Source organism: Cygnus olor, chromosome 6, assembly GCF_009769625.2.
Source record: "Cygnus olor isolate bCygOlo1 chromosome 6, bCygOlo1.pri.v2, whole genome shotgun sequence".
Lineage (NCBI taxonomy): Eukaryota > Metazoa > Chordata > Aves > Anseriformes > Anatidae > Cygnus > Cygnus olor.
The window spans coordinates 20,940,244-20,961,564 of NC_049174.1; the positions used below are offsets into that span (position 1 = coordinate 20,940,244).

At 35.7% G+C, this 21,321-nt stretch overlaps 1 protein-coding gene and 1 long non-coding RNA gene across 4 annotated transcripts in view; one reads left to right on the plus strand and one right to left on the minus strand.

Annotated features, from left to right (window-relative positions):
- The window catches only part of LOC121072246 (sodium channel protein type 2 subunit alpha-like), a 72,896-nt gene extending 63,232 nt beyond the window's left edge, over nucleotides 1-9,664 (plus strand). For all 3 annotated transcript variants that reach the window (XM_040561689.1, XM_040561692.1, XM_040561690.1), the window contains 5 exons: nucleotides 716-769; nucleotides 1,583-1,720; nucleotides 6,595-6,699; nucleotides 7,086-7,356; nucleotides 7,707-9,664. In XM_040561689.1, the coding sequence (XP_040417623.1) occupies nucleotides 716-769; nucleotides 1,583-1,720; nucleotides 6,595-6,699; nucleotides 7,086-7,356; nucleotides 7,707-8,890 (1,752 nt within the window). In that variant the 3' untranslated portion in view covers nucleotides 8,891-9,664. The remainder of the gene's footprint in view (nucleotides 1-715; nucleotides 770-1,582; nucleotides 1,721-6,594; nucleotides 6,700-7,085; nucleotides 7,357-7,706) is intronic.
- LOC121072255 overlaps nucleotides 1-21,321 on the minus strand; it is a 97,942-nt gene that overhangs the window by 56,767 nt on the left and 19,854 nt on the right. The gene's annotated exons all lie outside the window — the stretch shown is intronic.

Genomic DNA, 21,321 nt, shown 5'->3' on the forward strand with positions numbered 1-21,321 from the left:
CACATGTTAACAAATGCAGTGCAGTTATTTTATATAGGGTAGGAAGGTATTTCATATTCAAAGAGATATGGCAAACTTATTTCTAAACTTTTTAGACTGTGTAGGTAAAAGTGTAGCTAAAAGTATAGCTGCAGCGTTTTTAAATAATAATTTATTTCTCTGAGTCATATAAAATGATTAAATTAAAACTTTTCTTCACATAGTAAATGCAATAGTAACTTACTTTTTCTAGGTAGAAGCTGTCTGTCTAAACAATTTAAAACTTTACATTTTCTTAAGATTTCTTGAGACTATATATCTTACGGACTTTCTTTTAGGACAATTTGCATATTCTGTCTGGAAAATGCCAACCAGTGGTGGCATTGTCTAGTTTTTGGTTGTCAGAAAGTTGGAGCTGAGAGAAAGACTGCAGTTTACAACAAGGCTGTTTTTCTCAGATATTTATTTCAAATCATTCCACATAGAATTCATATGAATTTGCCTGAAGACTAGAATTTGTTTATTGTTTAAGTATTAATAAATAATAGTATACCACAGTAAATGATTTTTTGTGAATAAATCACTCATTTCTTACCACCATCTCTTAATATTCCCTTCTATTTCTGTGTGCAAATATGTTGGAAGAAAGTGTTTTATAGTTCAGAATATTTACAATATTTGAAGTGTCTTTTTATTTAAAGCTTTGATGGAAAATGTTAACAAACTTTGTTTTTAGGCAACATTTAAAGGATGGATGGAGATAATGTATGCTGCTGTTGACTCTAGAGAAGTAAGTGCAATGTAAAATTCACTAAATTTAAACAAATACAAGGTTGATGTGATGCTTCTTGAATGGCAGTTGAAATAAAGAAACAATAAATATAAAATACTGATATTTTTCTATATAGATCTTAAGTTGTAAAGTAATTAAGTGCATATATTTTTAATAGGTAAAAAAAAAACACATGAAGTAGGCCTACATGAAGTTTTGCTACTTTAATAAGTAATCTATGCATGACATTGAGTAACATAACTAGTGAAATTTAGTTTCCTATGGATCTCTGTCACTGAGATTGTACAATTGTACAGATCAGGTTTTTCTTGTCTCCAAAATAAATAAATAAATAAAGCAAGTGACAGCACCTGCAGTAGCTAATCCAGAGCTGCATGCTGCACTCTGACAATCTCAAAAAACAAAATGGCAGAATTTTTCCCGTTTTAATGCAGGTATTTTTTTGCATCTCTCCTCTATCCAACTACTGATCTGCATACAATCCATAGGAGCTGAATTACTTTTGATACTTGCATACTTCTGTCAAATTTACTAGGTTATACGTAAAACATCAAGTGCTATTAGAGATGAGCTGGCAGACTTAAAGGGGAGGAAAGGTGGGTCTGTGTGTGCATTCATAGATGCCTGTATTAAATAAATTTACAAGATCAAAGCTTAAGTGTAGGATATGCTCCAAAATAGCTAATCTGTGTCCCCCTCTCTCTTTCCTTGTTGCTTTCCATCTGGTTGCAGCTTCTGTTTCTGCTCAGTTTTCTGTAATTTGTCTTCACTGTTATCAGTGATGTATTCCTGTTTTTCTGTGTTATATAGGTAGGGAAACAGCCCAAGTATGAGGATAACCTATACATGTATCTTTACTTTGTTGCCTTTATCATCTTTGGATCGTTTTTCACCCTAAATTTATTCATTGGTGTCATCATAGATAACTTCAACCAACAAAAAAAGAAGATAAGTATCACCATGTTTCATTGTCACGATACCTCATTGTCATTGAGCATCCAGCAAAGTTATAATATATAATATATCAAGGATCCTGAAACTATTGATCAGTACTGCAAGATGAAAGAGAGTTGGAAAACTGTCATAAGTTGGTAGTGAGTTTGTAAGAGAAAAAAATCTTGACGTGTGAAAATGTGTTCTCATGCCTTTTTTTTCCAACTGAAAAGGTTTCTGTTATTCAGATGAACACGGGTTTGTGTCAAGAACTTCAGGAGGATTAAAGTAGATCAAAATGCAGACTGTGATGGCAAGTTAAGTTCTATTTGGGTATGATGGCAAGTTAAATTCTATTTGCTGTCTATAAACTTTAAATGTTGTGTACAGTAGCCTTATTTTTCTGTACGTTCTGTTCTGTTTGAAACAGAATCATACTGGAATTTCGTTTAATAAAAAGGGTGTCGCTAAGTAATAGCAAGGCAGAACATAATTTTATAGAAACATAGACTTCTTTCCTAGACACGTACTCATTTGTGATTCTAGATGGCTTGTCAAATTTGATTCATTGTACTCAAAGAAAGATACTGCTAGACTTACTGTGATGGAAAATTCCAGTGAATCTTTGCATATGCCATGTATAGAAATCTATACGGAAGATGGCATGCTGGAATGAGTTCTTGTAAAAAAATCTTAAAAAAACAAAAACACTTTTTTCACCTCTTAAACTCTTCAGATGGTCTGTTAAAGTAATCTAATCCTGACAGTAAGTTTCCTGGATAATCATGCCTGAATAAGTCCAGTGGAATGTACTCAGTCATGGTCTACAGAGAATGGTTAAATATTTCAAGAAATCTAAGGTGCAAATAAATGTATTATACTTTTGACGACTGTCTTTATATTCTCATTTGAATTCTGAGAGGTTTTAACTTTTTGTCTCTTTGACAGTACTTTTCTTCTCGCTGTGCTCTGTAGAGAGAGCATAAATTGTTGTATAAATTTATTCTCTCATTGAGTTGTATGGAAATACTTGTCTCTTGGATAGGAACTTTGGTCTTGCAATTGTTTTAGTCCTCTTTTTCCTCATAGCTTTGCAGTGTTTCATTTCTTCTGATTTTTCCTCCATCTTGCTTCAATTTTTCTGTCCATTTCTCTCTTTAGTCCTCAGAAGGAGAGATCTTGGCCTATATCGTAGAGGTTTCCCAGCATGGCTTGTGAAATCCAACCCTTGGAGTTAAGATTTTATTTTTATTTTTTTAAATCTGCCAGTCCAGTATATCTGACTACAAGGTTTTTGGTCATAAACATTAAAGAAACATGGAAAAAAGCCTACCACTTGAGATTGGAGTGTGTAGCTTCATATGTTGCTGCTTCAGATCTTCCGAGTCTCTTATCTGCACACCCAAATAAGAGAAAGAAAGTTAGGGATACAAAACTGAGGTTGTCTTTATCCTCCAGTAAGATGTCCCCATACATACACACATTGAATAGCATCAGAGGCTTCTAAGACTTACAAGGAGTTGGTTCAGTTTCATCTGATCCCACAAGAGGAAGACTAAGGAAGCTATGTATGTGCTATTGGCATTTTTGTCAGTCTGTATATAGGAAGGTCTCTTTCTGGCATTGTGGTATCCTTGTACTTTTGTAGCTATTGTAACTGTCACCAAAAAAGTTAAATAGGCTGGGAAACATTCTATTTGTGTGGTACTATTCACTTTCACACAGCTAATTAGCAATCGTTACTGGCCTGTCTTTTCAACATATAGAGGCACCTGTGCTCATAGAAATGCATAGGATATGTAGCGTGTGGTTACCCAGCAATCACAGAATCGTCTAGGTTGGAAGAGACCTCCAAGATCATCTAGTCCAACCTCTGTCCTAACACTAACAAGACCCCCACTAAACCATATCACTAAGGACTACATCTAAATGTCTTTTAAAGACCTCCAGGGATGGCGACTCAACCACTTCCCTGGGCAGCCCATTCCAATGCCTAACAACCCTTTCAGTAAAGAAGTTCTTCCTAATATCCAACCTAAACCTCCCCTGGCGCAACTTTAGCCCATTCCCCCTCGTCCTGTCACCAGGCACGTGGGAGAATAGACCAACCCCCACCTCTCTACAGCCTCCTTTAAGGTAACTGTAGAGAGCGATGAGGTCTCCCCTGAGCCTCCTCTTCTCCAGGCTAAACAACCCCAGCTCCCTCAGCCGCTCCTCGTAAGACTTGTTCTCCAGACCCCACACCAGCCTTGTCGCCCTTCTCTGGACTCTCTCGAGCACCTCCACGTCCTTCTTGTAGCGAGGGGCCCAAAACTGAACACAGTACTCGAGGTGCGGCCTCACCAGAGCCGAGTACAGGGAATCACCTCCCGAGACCTGCTGGCCACGCTGCTTCTTATACAAGCCAGGATGCTGTTGGCCTTCTTGGCCACCTGAGCACACTGCTGGCTCATATTCAGCTGCCTATCAACCAGTATTCCCAGGTCCTTCTCGGCCAGGCAGCTTTCCAACCACTCATCTCCCAGCCTGTAGCTCTGCTTGGGGTTGTTGCGCCCCAGGTGCAGGACCCAGCACTTGGCCTTGTTGAACTTCATACAGTTGACCTCAGCCCATCGCTCCAGCCTATCCAGATCCTCCTGCAGAGCCTTCCTTCCCTCGGGCAGATCAACACACGCACCTAACTTGGTGTCATCTGCAAACTTACTGAGGGTGCACTCGATCCCCTCGTCCAGGTCATCGATAAAGATATTAAAGAGGACCGGCCCCAGCACTGAGCCCTGGGGGACTCCACTAGTAACCGGCCTCCAACTGGATTTGACTCCATTCACCACAACTCTTTGGGCCCGGCCATCCAGCCAGTTTTTAACCCAACGAAGCGTACGCCAGTCCAAGCCGCGAGCAGCCAGTTTCTTGAGGAGAATGTTGTGGGAAATGGTGTCAAAAGCCTTACTGAAGTCAAGGTAGATCACATCCACAGCCTTCCCCTCATCCACGAGGCGCGTCACTTGGTCATAGAAGGAGATCAGGTTCGTCAAGCAGGACCTACCTTTCATAAACCCATGCTGACTGGGCCTGATCGCCTGGTTGCCCTTCAAGTGCCGCGTGACGACATTCAAGATAATATGCTCCATGAGCTTCCCTGGCACTGAGGTCAAACTAACAGGCCTATAGTTCCCCGGGTCTACCCTCCGGCCCTTCTTGTAGATGGGCGTCACATTTGCTAGCCGCCAGTCGACTGGGACCTCTCCTGATAGCCAGGACTGCCAATAAATGATGGAAAGCGGCTTGGCCAGCTCCTCCGCCAGTTCGTTCAGTACCCTCTAGTGGATCCCATCCGGCCCCATCGTCTTGCGTACATCTAAGTGCTGTCTTTGTTCTGCCTTCACATCACTGAAAGCTACCTGTTTTGGGCAATGTTGCTGGGATATGAATGGGAAGGACATGTTGCAATATACTGTCCCTGTGTAGTTAAACTACGTGCGTTTCTTTGGTCCCTGAGTCCAACCCACATTCAGTACATTAGTTGCCTTGGGGAAAATATATTCCACTAGCTGTCAAATTGCTAACCGTTACAGTCCTCAAAGGCGTATAACGTGTATCTCACCTTGAGACAGCCATTCTCCCAATGAATCACAGACAGAGACAGCGATGTTCGCAATTTATAGCCATTACATCAGTGAGGCAGCAGAAGAAATGCCCAGTTCAATGCCAGTTCCTTTAAACTGTTGTGGTTGTTTGTTTTTTTTGTTTAAATTTATTTTTATTTTGTGTGTGTTTGTTTTGTTTTTGTTTTGTTATTCTTTTGAAATTTCTGCTGGGTAAAATCTGATAGATTCACACTTCGACCATAATCAGCAAATTAATTTCTTCTTGTTTTTTTCCAGAACCCTAGGTCTCTAATACCTGAATTTTACTTGAATATGTGGTTTATGAGGAGAGCGTACTGAACAAAATCTCTTTTGATTTCTAAATCTTCATATCTGTGTATAGCTGTAGCTGAAAGGCTCAAACACATGTTCGGATTCATTATTACTTGATTGAGAAGATTGACACAATATTTGACAAAGTCACATTCGCCTGTGACTGAAATTCATTTCCAAATGCTATTGCTCCAGCATCATGCATACCTGGAATGTATTTGAAATCAAGTGCATGGAAGAAAAGTAGTTACTTGTCAAAAATAATATTTTAACAAGTATTACATACGACAGTTTTGATAGCATTCTCTTCAGATTGCTGTCCTATTATTCAAGCAAGAAAACCCAAAGAGTATACCAATGCTTTTTGATGCCCTTATTGATGGAGGGGGATGATCATACCCCAGACATGCACAGTAGTACTACTGTGGCAGCAAGTATCTGAACAGAGATACCTGTACTCACATGATAAAATGTGGATTCTGAAAAGTAACTGATGTCAGTAATTTCTTTCTCTTCATATTTTCTCTCTGAAGACCTGTCAGTTCTAAATGAACCTTTCTACCTTTGAAGCTTTTTTATTTCTGGTTGATTGATTTACAATGTGGAGTTCATGATGTACACATCCATACAATGGATGTATTTTTAAAAGTTGTTTTTTTACATTATTTTACATACAATGTGTATTTTTACAAGTTTTTGCATACTTATTTAAATGAATTATATTTAACCAGTTCTGGTTTTTTGTTTGTTTGTTTTAAATAACCGATAAAAGTTGTTTTCTATTTCAGTTCCTTAATTTGTTTCATTTTTCCAGCAAGGCTTGCAAAATACTTTAATGATCTTTGATATAATTACTGTTTTTTTTTTTTTTTTATATCAACATGTAAGAATGAATGCATGGTTCATACAAATACAAATTAATTGATTTAAAGACTTGGCTGTAATCAGTTTTTACTTTTATTATTTTACCTTGGAGGTCAAGATATTTTTATGACAGAAGAACAGAAGAAATACTATAATGCAATGAAGAAATTGGGTTCCAAAAAACCACAAAAACCTATACCTAGACCAACGGTAAGAATATGTGCTACTCTTGTGTCATCTATGTTTGGTAACAGCAGTACCTTAACTACTAAAAGTCTCCCTTAACTCTAAAATGTTTTAGGCCTAGTTGAAATTCTCTTAATTTGAAGTGGAAACGTATATATTCTGCAGGAAAAGTCTCTCATAGTTGTTATGCCTGGGGAAATACAGAATCAAAGGATATGATAAAGTAGAAGTCTGTTGGGTTTTGAGGGGAAAACAAAAAACTGGCAAACAGAGAAGTTACTAGAGAGTGCTTTTAGATTTTTCAGCTTTTTGCTTGGTTGTGTATTTTGGGGGAGGAACAAAGAAGTAGGACAGAAAAAAATATTCATTACATGCAACATACTATTACATTTTCTTTTTTCTCCCTTCAGAATAAATTGCAAGGCTTGGTGTTTGATATTGTAACAAAGCAAGCATTTGATATCAGCATTATGGTCCTCATCTGTCTTAACATGGTCACCATGATGATAGAAACAGATGACCAGGGTGAACTGATGCAAAACATTTTATACTGGATTAACTTGGTATTTGTTGTCCTTTTCACTGGCGAATGTGTCTTCAAATTGTTCTCACTACGATATTATTACTTCACCATTGGCTGGAATATATTTGATTTTGTGGTTGTTATTCTATCAATAGTAGGTAAGAAACTCTTACATTTCAAATGAAATACAGTATGGTATATTTTAAATGTTTTATCTCTGCAAAGTTTTATAGATTAGAGGAATACTTAATTTTCATTTCTCCTGGTTATTTAGGAAGTGTGAAGCATACTTGAGAATAGTACCTGCTCAATAATTCCATATCAAATTTAATACTCATTTTTTCGAAGAGTGCTGGAAAAAAATCTCAAATTACCCATAGCAGATTAAAAACTATTGACTCATCCTCCAGTTACAATTTCCAGAAATTTCACAGATAGAGTTGTTCTTTATTCTTACTCTTTGTTGTGGATTATGTTAGCCTTTTAATTTTATTTTTATCTTTCACAGGTATGTTTTTAGCTAAGGTGATTGAAAAGTATTTTGTGTCCCCCACATTATTCCGAGTCGTACGACTTGCCAGAATAGGTCGAATCCTGCGTCTCATTAAAGGCGCTAAGGGAATCCGCACTCTGCTCTTTGCTTTGATGATGTCTCTTCCTGCTTTGTTCAACATTGGTCTGCTGCTGTTCCTGGTCATGTTTATCTATGCGATATTTGGCATGTCCAACTTTGCCTATGTTAAGAGGGAAGCTGGGATTGATGACATGTTCAACTTTGAAACGTTTGGCAACAGCATGATCTGCCTATTTCAAATCACCACATCCGCTGGCTGGGATGGTTTGTTAGCCCCAATTCTGAACAGTGGGAAGCCAGACTGTGACCCTGACAAACCTCATCCGGGGAGCTCTGTTAAAGGCGACTGTGGCAACCCTTCCGTTGGGATTTTCTTCTTTGTCAGCTACATCATCATATCCTTTCTGGTAGTGGTGAACATGTACATTGCTGTGATTCTGGAGAACTTTGGTGTTGCCACTGAAGAAAGTGCTGAACCCTTGGGTGAGGATGACTTTGAGATGTTCTATGAGGTTTGGGAAAAATATGATCCAGATGCCACACAATTCATAGAATATAGCAAACTGTCTGATTTTGCAGCTTCTCTGGATCCTCCTCTTAATATACCAAAACCAAACACAATTCAGCTTATTGCAATGGATCTGCCCATGGTAAGCGGAGACAGAATTCACTGCCTTGACATCTTGTTCGCTTTCACAAAGCGTGTTTTGGGGGAAAGTGATGAGATGGATGCCCTCAGAATCCAGATGGAAGATCGTTTTATGGCAGCCAATCCTTCTAAAGTCTCCTATGAACCAATCACAACCACATTAAAACGCAAACAGGAGGAAGTGTCTGCTACTATTATTCAGCGTGCTTATAGATGTTATCTTTTAAGGCAGTCAATAAAGAAACTTTTATATATGTATCGCAAAGATGGGGTTGATCTCCTTAGCAAAAAAGATATGATTTTTGGTAAGCTAAATGAAAACTCACCTCCAGAGAAAATGGATATGACTACATCCACCACATCTCCACCTTCTTATGATAGTGTAACAAAACCAGAAAAGGAAAAATATGAAGATGACAAATCAGAAAAAGAAGACAAGGGGAAAGACAGAAAAGGAAATAAAAAGTAAAAGAAGACATAAATATATGGTCTGTGATGGCTGTTTACAGCCTGAGAAGATGACATTTTTATCAATAATACTTTTATCGGAGGATTATGCCAAAATGACAAATTTTTACATATTTACCCAGTGCTACAGTCAGTGCCTGTACCAAGATAATGACTTGTCATTAGTAAACCTTGAATGTAAGAGGGAAACAACCTTGCCAGAAAAGTAGCCTTTATTACCAGCTGACACTAATGGAGAGGAGACTCTAAATTTCTTCTTGGACTGTACTGACCTTGAATGGAATGCAAAATTACCAGTCATAAGTCTGTATTTTGTGGAATAAGTGTATCCACTGTGTACATTTCATCTGTTAAGTTCCATTTGTGTAATTTCTTTTGGTGATCTCATTTGCTTTAATTCACATACTATTATTTGTAATTCTGCTGTGTTGAGGAAAAAGGTAAATACTCTTTCAGAGGAACACAAATGTTAGGAATACGTAATTATGTCATCATAAGGTGAACATAGTTGTCTTCAAGAGAGCACTTCTAAAAGCAGAAAGACAAGATTCCAGATTCTTGGGCCTCTCTAGATCAAATCAACAGCAAATGATACAGAACAGAGCTTAAAAAAATAATTTATCAGGAAACAAAACAAGGGAAGAATCACTTTCACAGAAAGAAGGTTGGTAGTTTGATCTCTTTATTAATTCTTCATTTATTACACAGTCCTATTCAGGTAATGATTTAAATAAATCATGCTACATGCAATTCCTGTTTTGAAAAATATGAAACTACAAAAAAAAAAAATCTTTCAGGGTCCAAGATAGCACTTAGTTCCTGAGCGTTTTAAACAATTCTATCACAGAAAAGCTGTAAACACCAAATTTTGCCTATAGGGAATTACTGAAATAAAGTGGTAATCTTTTTTTTAAAATTTATTTTATTTTATTTTTAGAAAATCCTTAGACCCACTAATAAGTAGCTTTGATACTCCATTCCAAAGTCAATCTCTACAGGTTTTATTTATTTTGTATAAATAAAACCCATTTAAGACAGTAATCAGAGCTATATGTATAAACTGATAGCAAAATACCTACTGGGACAAATACTGCCTTAGTGTATACCTCAGGCTGAAATTTCTGTACTTTGTAGAAATGGACCATGACAGAGATATGTACGTTGGAGGTGGTTTCAACCCCCATGGCACTCTAGTCAGGTTTCCACTGTACGAAATGCAATCTTCGGTAGAAGGCTGAGGTGACCAAAAGGATGTGCTTGAATCAGCTTTGTCCTGCACTGTGGTTTACATCACTTTTTTTCTCATCAAGGCTTACACTTCATATGCAAGTAAAATGTCCTCTGTTACTTAATCAGTTGTTTTACACAGTGGTATCTGTTTGAAAAGAGACAGTGACCTAAGTACTGTATTTATTGCATCAAATATGTACCCTACTAAGTGTAGCTTATAACGTTTCAATAGATAGCTTGATATATTCTGTAATACTCCAAATAATTGGGAAGCTTTAACTGATGCATGCTTGCTGCTATTATCCTACAGCTATTCAAGTCTAAGATGGAAAGACATGTGAATGGTAGAAAGGAAAAAAACTGTTCGAGACCATCATTCCTCATACCAGTAAGCAATAGTTTGCTGTTATTATAGATTTTATTTTGAGTTTAGTAATCAATAATATGCAGTGAATAACCAGACCATACAGGATAAATATATTGCTTAACTTGATAAAAATGTGGGGCTATTGAAAATAAATTTTATAATATATATCTCTCTATATTGATCTATTCACGTTATTTTGCAAATAATTTCATTTTAAACATTTTGTACATACGAGAGGATACTACAAATATGTTCACACTGTTAGTCATTTTTATTGCTTTCTATCTGTGACAATTTATTGCTGGGAAACCTAAGATACGATGTGAATTGGCAGTTGCAATTTTCTGCTAATTGTATTAAAATAGATTTTAATAAGGAATAGTTTTAAAAGAAATAGTATAGATCTTTTTCTGATCAGTAAGTAGTTCTTTGTATGTGACAAAGGATGGAAGGCTTTCTTTTGAAATCATACTGTCTGTCAATTTTCAGGTTGTTCTTAGTCACAGAAACCTTGTTTTTCCTGTGTCAGTCTCACACTGACTGCTGGTCCTGTTAATTCATGCTGCAGTACTAGTGTTTTAAATACAATTTGCTATTCAAAATCTTTCTTCATGAGAATAAGTAGTGACCTTCTATAATGAACAGTGGAATACCTTGCATTTCTTACAAAAGAAAATATAGATGGGCTTCTGCTTTTACAGAAACTATTGACTCTCAGTGTACTGGTGAACTGCATGCAGGAAGTTGTTTTACCAAAAGTAACAACATTGCTAACAACCCAAAAGAATAAAGATAACCTTTTTATGTACTCATTTTAGTCTTTGTGTTTTTATTGTATGAAGTTAATACAGTTTAACAAGTAATTGTTAAAATTAAGGGTCAACCACTTCAGCTGATGCCATTACAGGCACGGACCCTGGCAGGAGGTTGCAAACAGGCAGCAGGATGTGGGGCAAGTGGACATGTGCATGGAGTAATTAATTATTTTTTTTTCATATCTGTTGTGAAGACTACTGTATACTTAGGTTAATAGAGCTAACAGGAGAAAAAAAAAAAGACAACCTCAAATATGCTATATTTTCGAGGACAACATGTATGTTTTTTGTAGTTATACCTAATTTCAGTTAGTTTCTTTTCTGTGCTTGTGTCCATGTCCAGAATAGTTATTGTTCTAATATCTTAATTGCTGAGAATACAAAGCAGTAGTGTAAATATTCTGTAAAAATTCTTGGTCATTGAATTGCTGTTTGAAGGACAAAACTGTTTTAAGTCAGTGCTGGATAGGTAGGTAGATAAATTTTATGTGGAATAAGCATGGAATGCTTATGTAAAAATTTTACTACACATTTGGTAATGTGCAGAAGTGTATGTGAGATCATTTATAAAATCAGTTTGATTATGGTTTCAATAAACAAAATGTTAAGTGAAGTCATTCACCATTTTTGTTGAGTCCAATTGTAAACTTTTTGGTTCACTGCAAAAAGAGTAATATATTTGCAGATTTAAATATTATAATATTTGAATAAACTTTGATCCTTTTGTATTTCTTTGAAGTTATTCCAGTATACCTGGAAGTTATTTGCCGTAATGGCAGACAGTTGACTTTCAGTCTTCCTCCTTAACGTGCAGGTATAAAGAATATTCATGTTTTAATGTTGATACAAGAGTGATGTTTCAGCATAATGGTTCAGTCTTATATGAGCATGTAAAACATTACGCAAAACTCCCACAGCAGGAGGTCTCTGCACTCTCTTACTATCCTAGTTCACAGAGAATGAAAGATGAGTAAGAAGGGTTCCCTTACAATTTTCTAAGAGAGCCTTCTTTACTCTTTCTTACACACACACACACGCACACACATTATTTTTAAGCAGAAATGTATGTTCCTGAATACCATAAATACATCAAACTCATTAAAAGAGCATCTCTCCTTTAGCTGTTGGCTGCATTAAGACTTACAATAAGAATTTAAACCTGACAGCATCCAGTAGAGGGCACAAACACCTACCAGATGATCGTGGTACTCATGGTGTCTTCTGCCACAAAATAAAGAAATAAAAATTGCAGTCACTGACGCAGGGAATATCCTATAGCTTTGCACATAATTTATAGATTTTATATATTTGTGTTTTTTTTTCTAGTGGACATGATAATTCATCTTGTTTTGTAAAGGTAGTCTCGTTGGTAATACTTCTGTGACCTGGTTAGCAGCTTTTGCATTTAGGTTCTGCACAATAATATGTGGCCCTATATCTATCTAGAGCTGACATGACGTTAAAAACTCTCACACTTGTCCAGCTTACTAAAATACAACCTATGGGTGTCTATTAAATGCACTGGGGAATTCCACAGATAACGTTGCTTTTATTAATATGCATTATTCAGTTCCGCGGTGCACATATAATAGAGCTTCCACCTTCTAAAAGAATCAAATATTGAAGTATGTGTCTCATTTGCATGTCAAACAATCCTTAACATGAAGTATTATTAAAAATGCTTTGGTTTTCTTTGGACCTAGAAAATTCTTACAATATTCATTCGGTAGTATAGTATATATTCAGAAAGGCTTATCTAGCTTTATAATGCATTAGAAGAAATATCCTGAAGTGTCTGCAGTGTAGGAATATATAATGGCTCACAAACCTCTGCATTAGCAGTATCATTTTCAGTGGAGGATGGTACCCATCTCTTTCATTCTCTAAGCACAGATAGGTTTGTCTATGTGATCCAGCATGCAGTCTCTGTTACTTAGCATATTTTATATTTCCTTGCTGATCAGCGGGTGCACAGAGAAACACGTGTATCTCAGTGCTTGCCAAAAAAAAAAAAAAAATCATACTGCAGTGTAACCCAAGCAAAGTAAACTGCGGTACATTCTCATCCCTCTGGAGAGGGGAAGTTGCATGCTGAAGCACACAGGAGCTCTACTGCAAGAATAACATTTGATGAAAACAAGGAATGGCACTTCATCAACAATTTATAACACACAAAAACAGCAGTGCCGGATATATTATGCACTTGCATTTTCTGTTGCCTTAAAATCATGTTGCTTTCTCTTTTACAGCAATCTTGATGATTATCTTTGTGTAATGGGACAGCCAATTAAAAAGAAAACACTATTTTTTTCAGAAAATATATCTGAAACAATGTAATAAACTGTTTTCGTTTTAAAAGCAGTAAATATCTGTAGCATGTATGTTCATGAGTGGTCAGGGAATTGCATACCCCTTTGTAGTATTGCTTTATAAAAATGTCACGCTTGCAGATACCATAGCAACCCCTTTCATGTGGTACTTTTCAATTACCAAAGTATACAATAGCTTTATGCTCATATTCTGCAGCAATACTTGGACTAATATCTATCTGTAAAAGTATCTGTATATAATGTATAGTAAACACTGCATCTTCACCCACTGAATACGGCAAATTGGACTATTGGCTGCCTGATACCACAAACGTGATAATTGCTGGCAAAAACTAGAAAAAGACTTTATCTAATGATAAGCATTGTGAATCCCTGTAACTTTATCTTCATGATGTCTGTCAATGTGATGTTTAGAGGTTCATGCAGAATTCCTGCAAATACTTGTATATTTATGTATATAAATTTTAATCATAGAAGATTGGAAATTGGATGTGCTTTATATAGTGCTGGATAGGTGGGGAGAGCAATTCAGGCCCCTGACAGCCTCTGTCCAGAGCTGCATGCACACTCAAGAAATAAGAATTTTGGGAGTGGTACTGAAGAGCATTGTAAACTTGCCACCTTTACCACTCTTGCTTTAAAAAAAAAAAAGAGAAAAGAAAAGAAAACATTTTATATGAAATGTTGCAACAATATTTTAGATTTTTGTTGTTATTGTATAAAAATAAATAAAAACAAGGAAGTGAGAATGTGAAAAAAAGATAGTAACTAGTGCAAATGTGGAGAAGACAGATAATAAAATGTTAACATGATTTTTCTACTTGTATTTTAGGAATAAAACCTTTTTCACGTTTGAATTTTCCCCATATGAGGACAGCTTCATACATAGGAAATTTCAGAAGGTACAAGAAAGAACTGATGACAGCAAAGGAAATTAAAGTGCAGATACTGCTGAGAGGTTATTAATGTAAAATCTTTTGCAAAGTTAATTGGAAATTGATGCATTCTAAAACTAAAAGAAAGTGCTAAAGAACATGGCAGTGAGAAAAATCTGTAGCAGAGTATGATTAGAAATGGTTGTCTCAGTACAAGGGAATCTCTTTTTTTTCATGTGATGAGAGAGAAAAATATATTCTAAAACGTAAGGTCAAAAAATATTTTACATGTTTGTTAACATCCAAATTATATGTGTATATATGTATGTGTATGCACCCTATCTATTCAAGTCTATAATTATATAAGCATCTTGAATCAGTTCAGAGAGTAAAAATCTTCCCAATTTTCTTTAAAAAAAAAAAAAAAGTCATAATGGAGGGACATGCAGGCTCAACTTTTCTGTATTATTTAGTACCTACTTGCTCTCCAGCTTCATTTTCCCAGTCGCATGCCCATGGTATGCCATGTATGCAGCAGTGGCTAAATGGTTTTGATTATAACTAAAAACGGGAACTAATTTCCCAGTATATCCGCTTCAGAAATTAGTGTGTCTTGTACAACTACATTCAGTAGAATTGAAATCAAGCCCTTGACTTACTGTTTTCCAGTTATGGATTTCCTAAAAGATAAATATTTCTACTTTTCTTCCTCTACCTCTGGAGTCTAAATAAATGATTCTGAGTCTTTACCTTATGACAGATAAGTCACTTCATTGTTGCATTGTGTAAGGAAGAGTACAAGTCATGCCTTCACATGTAAAATACTGGGGAAGGACATTAATTTTTCTCAAATTGGCTTTGTCAAACGGTAACAACATATGCCATTGCTGCTGATGTAAAACATAAGAAAAGGTTACAGATTTAGCACTTTTTTTTTTTGCTAAAGATAATTAAAATATATAATCTCAAGGCAAATCGTGCATGGAGGAAACTTTCAAAAATAAGTTTGAAGATCTTACTAGATCTGTATCCAAGAGCCACATCTCTGAAATGTTATTTTTATATATAAGTATAATAATAATGTAATACTGTATTACTGTGTTATCCCTGGGATTCAAGGCACTGAAAGGAAGCTATACATGTAAAGGAATGGACAGGGATGATTGCATAGTCTAGTAATGGATATAAATGACTCTCTATTACAAAAAGGTAATCTGAAAAAGCCTTTTGTGGCATTTTTTTCTGCTCCTAAGGTTAAATGTAAGTCACTATCATTCATTTAATATCGTGTGCAATGATTTATATTTGTAGTTTATTAATTTTTTGTTTGTTCACAGTTTGAATTTTAGAAGCCAACAACTGGTATGTTGGAAAAGCTGTATATTGGAAATGGCATAATTTTAGTGAAATATGACATTAATAATATTTAGGGAATCTTTCTGTGTGAAAATAATATAAATAAGCTCTTCTATTTCTATGAAGTCTATTGGCAATTAGACAAAGATGAATTAGCCTCTACCTGGACTACCAAAGTTAGTTTGCCATGTCATTGTCAGAGAAGATAACCTAGGTTAATTAACAATAATACTGTGACTATTCAGAGTGTAACTAATAGAAATTTAAATACAAAGGCTTTGACAAATGCTAAATACTGTTGCTGGGAGAAATCACTGTTTTTTCACTTACCAATGTTTTTGTAACACAAAAGAGACTTTGTAGCCTTTCTTATATTAAAGATTCCTGTTCTTGAATCTAAAATGCAGAATTTTGCAAGATTATGAATCATTGAAACCCATAGGTTCCCTGCATAAAATATAATAATCAAACAAGCTATCTCTAATAGTTTGTTTTCAGTGTACTTTGTTGATTTATTGTAAGTTCTCTGACAATAGAAAATAAATAAAATAAAATTAAGAAAGTAATTGCTTCAAGTACATGATATCCATCCTTACAAAGCAGTATTTTAGAACTGCCTCTGACTGAAATAATTATGTTTAAGAGTTTCAGAAGCTGTGCTTTTTCTAATATCTACAGTTGTCAGTATTACAGCAACCAATGACTCCTTTAAAAGTAAGATTCCTTAGTTAAGGGATTTAAAGCTTTTAAAATTATTTTCTTTTTTCACTAAACAAATGTCTCTTTTCAAAATATTACCAGCACCTTTTTAGGGGATTGAATTATGTACCATGTACTAGAAAGAGGTTTATTGATTTTAGATATTATTCTAATTTTGTTAATATTTTTTTTGCTAATATTCATGTACTATTAAAGAATGTCAGCTTTTCCCAACAGCTGATTTTGACACTGTGCTGTCCATGATGGTCAAGTCTAAGATGATTTCTGTATTGTCATCACATTAGTTTGATACCAGATGATGTAGAATGCCTGGTTCTACTGTCTTGACTATTTTCCAGGCTTTTACCTTTTAACACTGACAGTTATCTTATATGTGCTGGGAATGTATGAATGTATGAAGTTGGGAAGCTAAGTCCGAGTTTTTATTAGCTAGGGAGCACAACATTTGTGTATATTGAGATATTTTTAAGGACCTGCTGTCTTTGTATTCATGACAAACCTAGAGAAAGAATGTGCAAAAAAATTTTTGCCAAAAAGGGAAAAAAATAAAACTGGAAATATGTTAAAAGACAATCTGATGATTTCTTATTTCCTTCCTCCATCTCAAAGTAGTCAAATTGTTCAGAGGACAACCAACTGGTTAAAGCCCAGGAGAGAGAGAGTTGCTTGAACACAAGTAAGTATTAAAACTCCTCATGAGGGTCATGTCTACTCATATAACCAAAGTTTAAGAGTTAAGAATTCATAAATTTCTACTCACTTTCATGGAAGTACTGTATTTATAAAGACGAGGACAACAGCAGGGCATAGGTGGCATAAGTATAAGAATACTACTACAGCACATACTTTGAAGTATTTTAAAACCCACAATAACCCGAGACAACAATAACAAAAGCAGCAGTCGTCGGGGTCGTGTGTAAGAATATAATCTAAATTGTGTTATTCTCAGTATGAATTTTCTCATAAGCTTCCACTCAAAGTTTCTATTTGTGTAGGTGAGATGCATTTAAAATGCACATATGGTTATGATCTCATATATAAATATGATGTGTCCCTTTGGTTGAACAAGGTATAACACTTCTTGTTCAAATGTTCAGTGAATAATCTGGTTTTGGAGAAAGTGGGAATTGGTAATATTGTAGCATGCTGTCTCTCAAAACCTTTTCCAAATGCCCAAATTCTTTGATAGTCCCCAAGTCTTGGTTTTAGGATATCAAGTCTAGTGAAAAGATATATAAGAAGGCCAACAACCATATGTGAGTCAAATAAGTTCTCTATCTTCCACAGTTCTGATACTAATCTTCAGAGGTAAAGAATTAGTGAATTTTTGAGATGCATGTCTAACAGCTGAAAATTTTTTAACCATCTCAAAATTCATGTAATGTTGTTTTGATATGAGGGGTTCACTACATTTATCTTTAATACTATACTGAAGAGTATACACCTGTTCCTTAAACACAAGTTCTTTTTCTTTCAAAATTTAAGACAGCTCTAGTAAAATATAATACAGTCTCCATCTCTCTTCGTTCTCCTTCCTGCTCTTTCCACAGTCTAGAAGTGAAAGGAGATGCCTTTCAAGCAGGAAGACCCAAAATCAATTTATTGCAGCAGATGGTTCAAACAGTGGAGCTGAAGAGTAGTTGGATCAGCTGTAGCAGTTATTTCATGTGACAGCACCAGCAAATGGTGGTAGGTAACCTCATTATCAAATAAACTTCAGTAGCAGTTAGAATAAATGTTAAAGAATAAATGTTAAAGAATAAAGAAATAAAACATTGTTCTTTAGTAAAGACATTAGATAAAATTTAAGTCTTTTAGGATTAATTAGATAATTGTGCACAATGAATATTGTGTTTGTTCCACGTAAAGCTGTAGACTTGTGTATGTATTATTCAAAAAAACAGATACACAACACTCAGCCCTCCCCCAAAGGGGTAGAAGACACTCTCAAAATGATTTAGAACAATTTTGAAACATGAAAAAAGTACTGTCTAAAAATGTCCTGTTTACCTGTAAGCAGAAGCAGGTAATAGTTCATTCTTAGAGAACAATAACCAACTTACTTCCTACTTGCACTAACACGTTGTTGTTGTTGTTGTAAAGAAGTTAGTTCTATCCTTCTAAAACATGTTCCATCTGACAAAAGTGGTAAAGGGTTTTAGACAGTATCTAGCTCATTCATAACCCCTGTGAGAATTTGTTTATGTTTGGCTGCATTTTGCTAACAGTTTCTAGAGTGTAGTTAAATTTCAGGATAATTTCAGCTATGAACTTCTCTAACACTTTAAAAATTCTCTTGTGGTGCCAAATAACTTTTCTAAAATCTTGCTGATCACTAAGAGCCTACTCTGAATTTCTGATCTGTCTGAGCACAGCTGGGATGCTGGTCAGGAAAACCTTTCTTTGGAGATTACTGGCTGCTGGCCATTCCCATGATGAGGAACCCTGAGGCACCTGTAATGCCAAAAAGCTGCCATATGTATTACCAAGCTAAACTGAAGCTTAGCTGATTCCCTGGATGAGAGTCCAACTGATTACTTCCTGACTATTCCCAGCCTGTTCATTGAAGTTGCACAGGATATAAGTTACGGCAGCTACCAAGCAGGCAGAGAATTCTGTCTTTCAGCATACCACAATGAGCACAGCATCTTAATCCTTCATTACATCTGTTTGTTACACAACATTGTTAACACAATGGTTAACAACTCATTCCTCCATTCTGCCCGCTGTGGTGATAATCTTGGGTGCAGAACTGGTCAGCTCTGTTGGATAAGACAGGTTTCTCCATCATGTTTTTTCTATCTTTACCATTTACCAGGGCATGAGGTGAAGGGAGAAAAAAAGGTAAGAGATGAAAAGGAGGAGAAGCAGCTCCTCAGTTCAGAAAGCTTACAAGGAGGTGGGTGGAGTAGGCATAGACACAAAGGAACAAAATGAAGCGGGGCAGTAACTTCTGTTCCAGACTGTCAAAGACTGAATTAGCTGAACTGGTTTATGACTAGTATTATAGGCAATCCACTGTTTAATTTAGCATTAAGAAAAAAAGAAGCAATAAAATCATGAGTCCACCAAAAAGATGGAAAATTTTCAGCTTGATTTTAAGTAAGGGGATTCTGTAGGATAAGGCCTACTGAGCAATTGCACGTCTCTCCCTTTGTATTTATAAAGCACGTATACTTAAAAGTTTCTGGATGCATCAGATCAGTTTCTGTATGTATTAAGGGATTACTTCAAATTCCCTTAAAATAATCTAGATCTGTTACTGGCAATGATACTGACACATACCATAGACATGATTAATTACTACCATCACAGATAGTTCAGTGTATTTCCATTAATCTTTCATATCACTACCCTTTCCTAATCGTAGTTGTTCTTACCTGGGAGAGGAGTTGGGTCACCTCACTGATTTTAGCAGTGCTCACCCCTATCAATACAAAATTATGCTCTTATTTTATAGACTTGCTTCAAATTATTTTCAAGTATTCCAACTTCCTTCCTTGAAGCTTCATACATTTATCTTGAATCTCCAGATTGTATGAATACAGTATGAACAATACTGATAGCCATAACTTTTATAAAACTAGTTATCATACAATCACCATTTAATTTAAGTGGGTATATTTTATATACATGGGGTTTCCTTTACATTCTTGAGACCTGTTTGGTGAGTAAGATCTGGTGCTGGTGACTCGTGATTTTTGCTTCAGTAGCACTTTTGACAGTTGATATCTCTGGAAGTGTCTCATCCTAACTAATTGTCAAGTAGAAAGCCTAAATTAGGCCGTAGTTTCACAAACGTATTTAACTGCCATGAGTTGGTGATGTAAGTGAAAGAAGCCCTGCTCTTCCCTTTCCCCTAGGTTAGCACAACCATTTGTGTTGCCCTGCAACAAACTAGCTTGAAGAACTGAAAACTCTGTGAGAACAAAAGTTGATATTTAACCTAGATAATTTTCCTATGCAGTTCATTATATGGCCGTATAAATGCTTTTGACAGGCAAAAGGGAGGTGAGCTGGAGCAGGCAGTGCCATTTTCACAAATACCAAGTTATTACAAACTATAGCTTTGGATATCTCCTGGTGGTCCCTCAAGTTTAAGCCTTGGTGTTTTGCTTCCCTGGTAGAAAAGAAAGAAAAGGACAGAGTCAAGAGGAAAAAATTTCTATGAATTTCCTATAAAGAGAATTTAAAATGACAAATTGGAGCTTAGAGTACCCTATACCAAAATAGAAATGCCAGTCTAGGGCAAACCCAAAGTACTGTGTATGTTCAGTTTACAATGCTACATAGTCTGTTCCTAAAGACTAGAAATCATTAATTAAAATTGGTATCTTTTCACTTTTGTAATATAGGTGAAAAATCTGTTTGTCATTCCATTGAACATCCTTTGCTGCATAAAATTCATTTTCCCAAAACAGAAATTTTTCCATATCAAGTCTGATATTCATCAGAATTCTCAAAATACAATACATTTTGAAATTAAGATATGATTAATTTATTTTGAGTTCATTTATTTAAGATAGTATTCAGTCACCAATCAAATGCACTAGTAGAAAGTGGGATACAGAAGATGCTGCCTCTTAAAGCAATGTTCTTCTCTAAATTCAGTCAAAATATTTAAAATATATTCAGAAGTAGCTTTAGCTTACATAGCTTTATTTTGCATGCCTCCTGTGGTAGCTCATTTTATAGCATCAACTGCATGATGCAAAATATTTAAAGTATTTTCTTCAAAG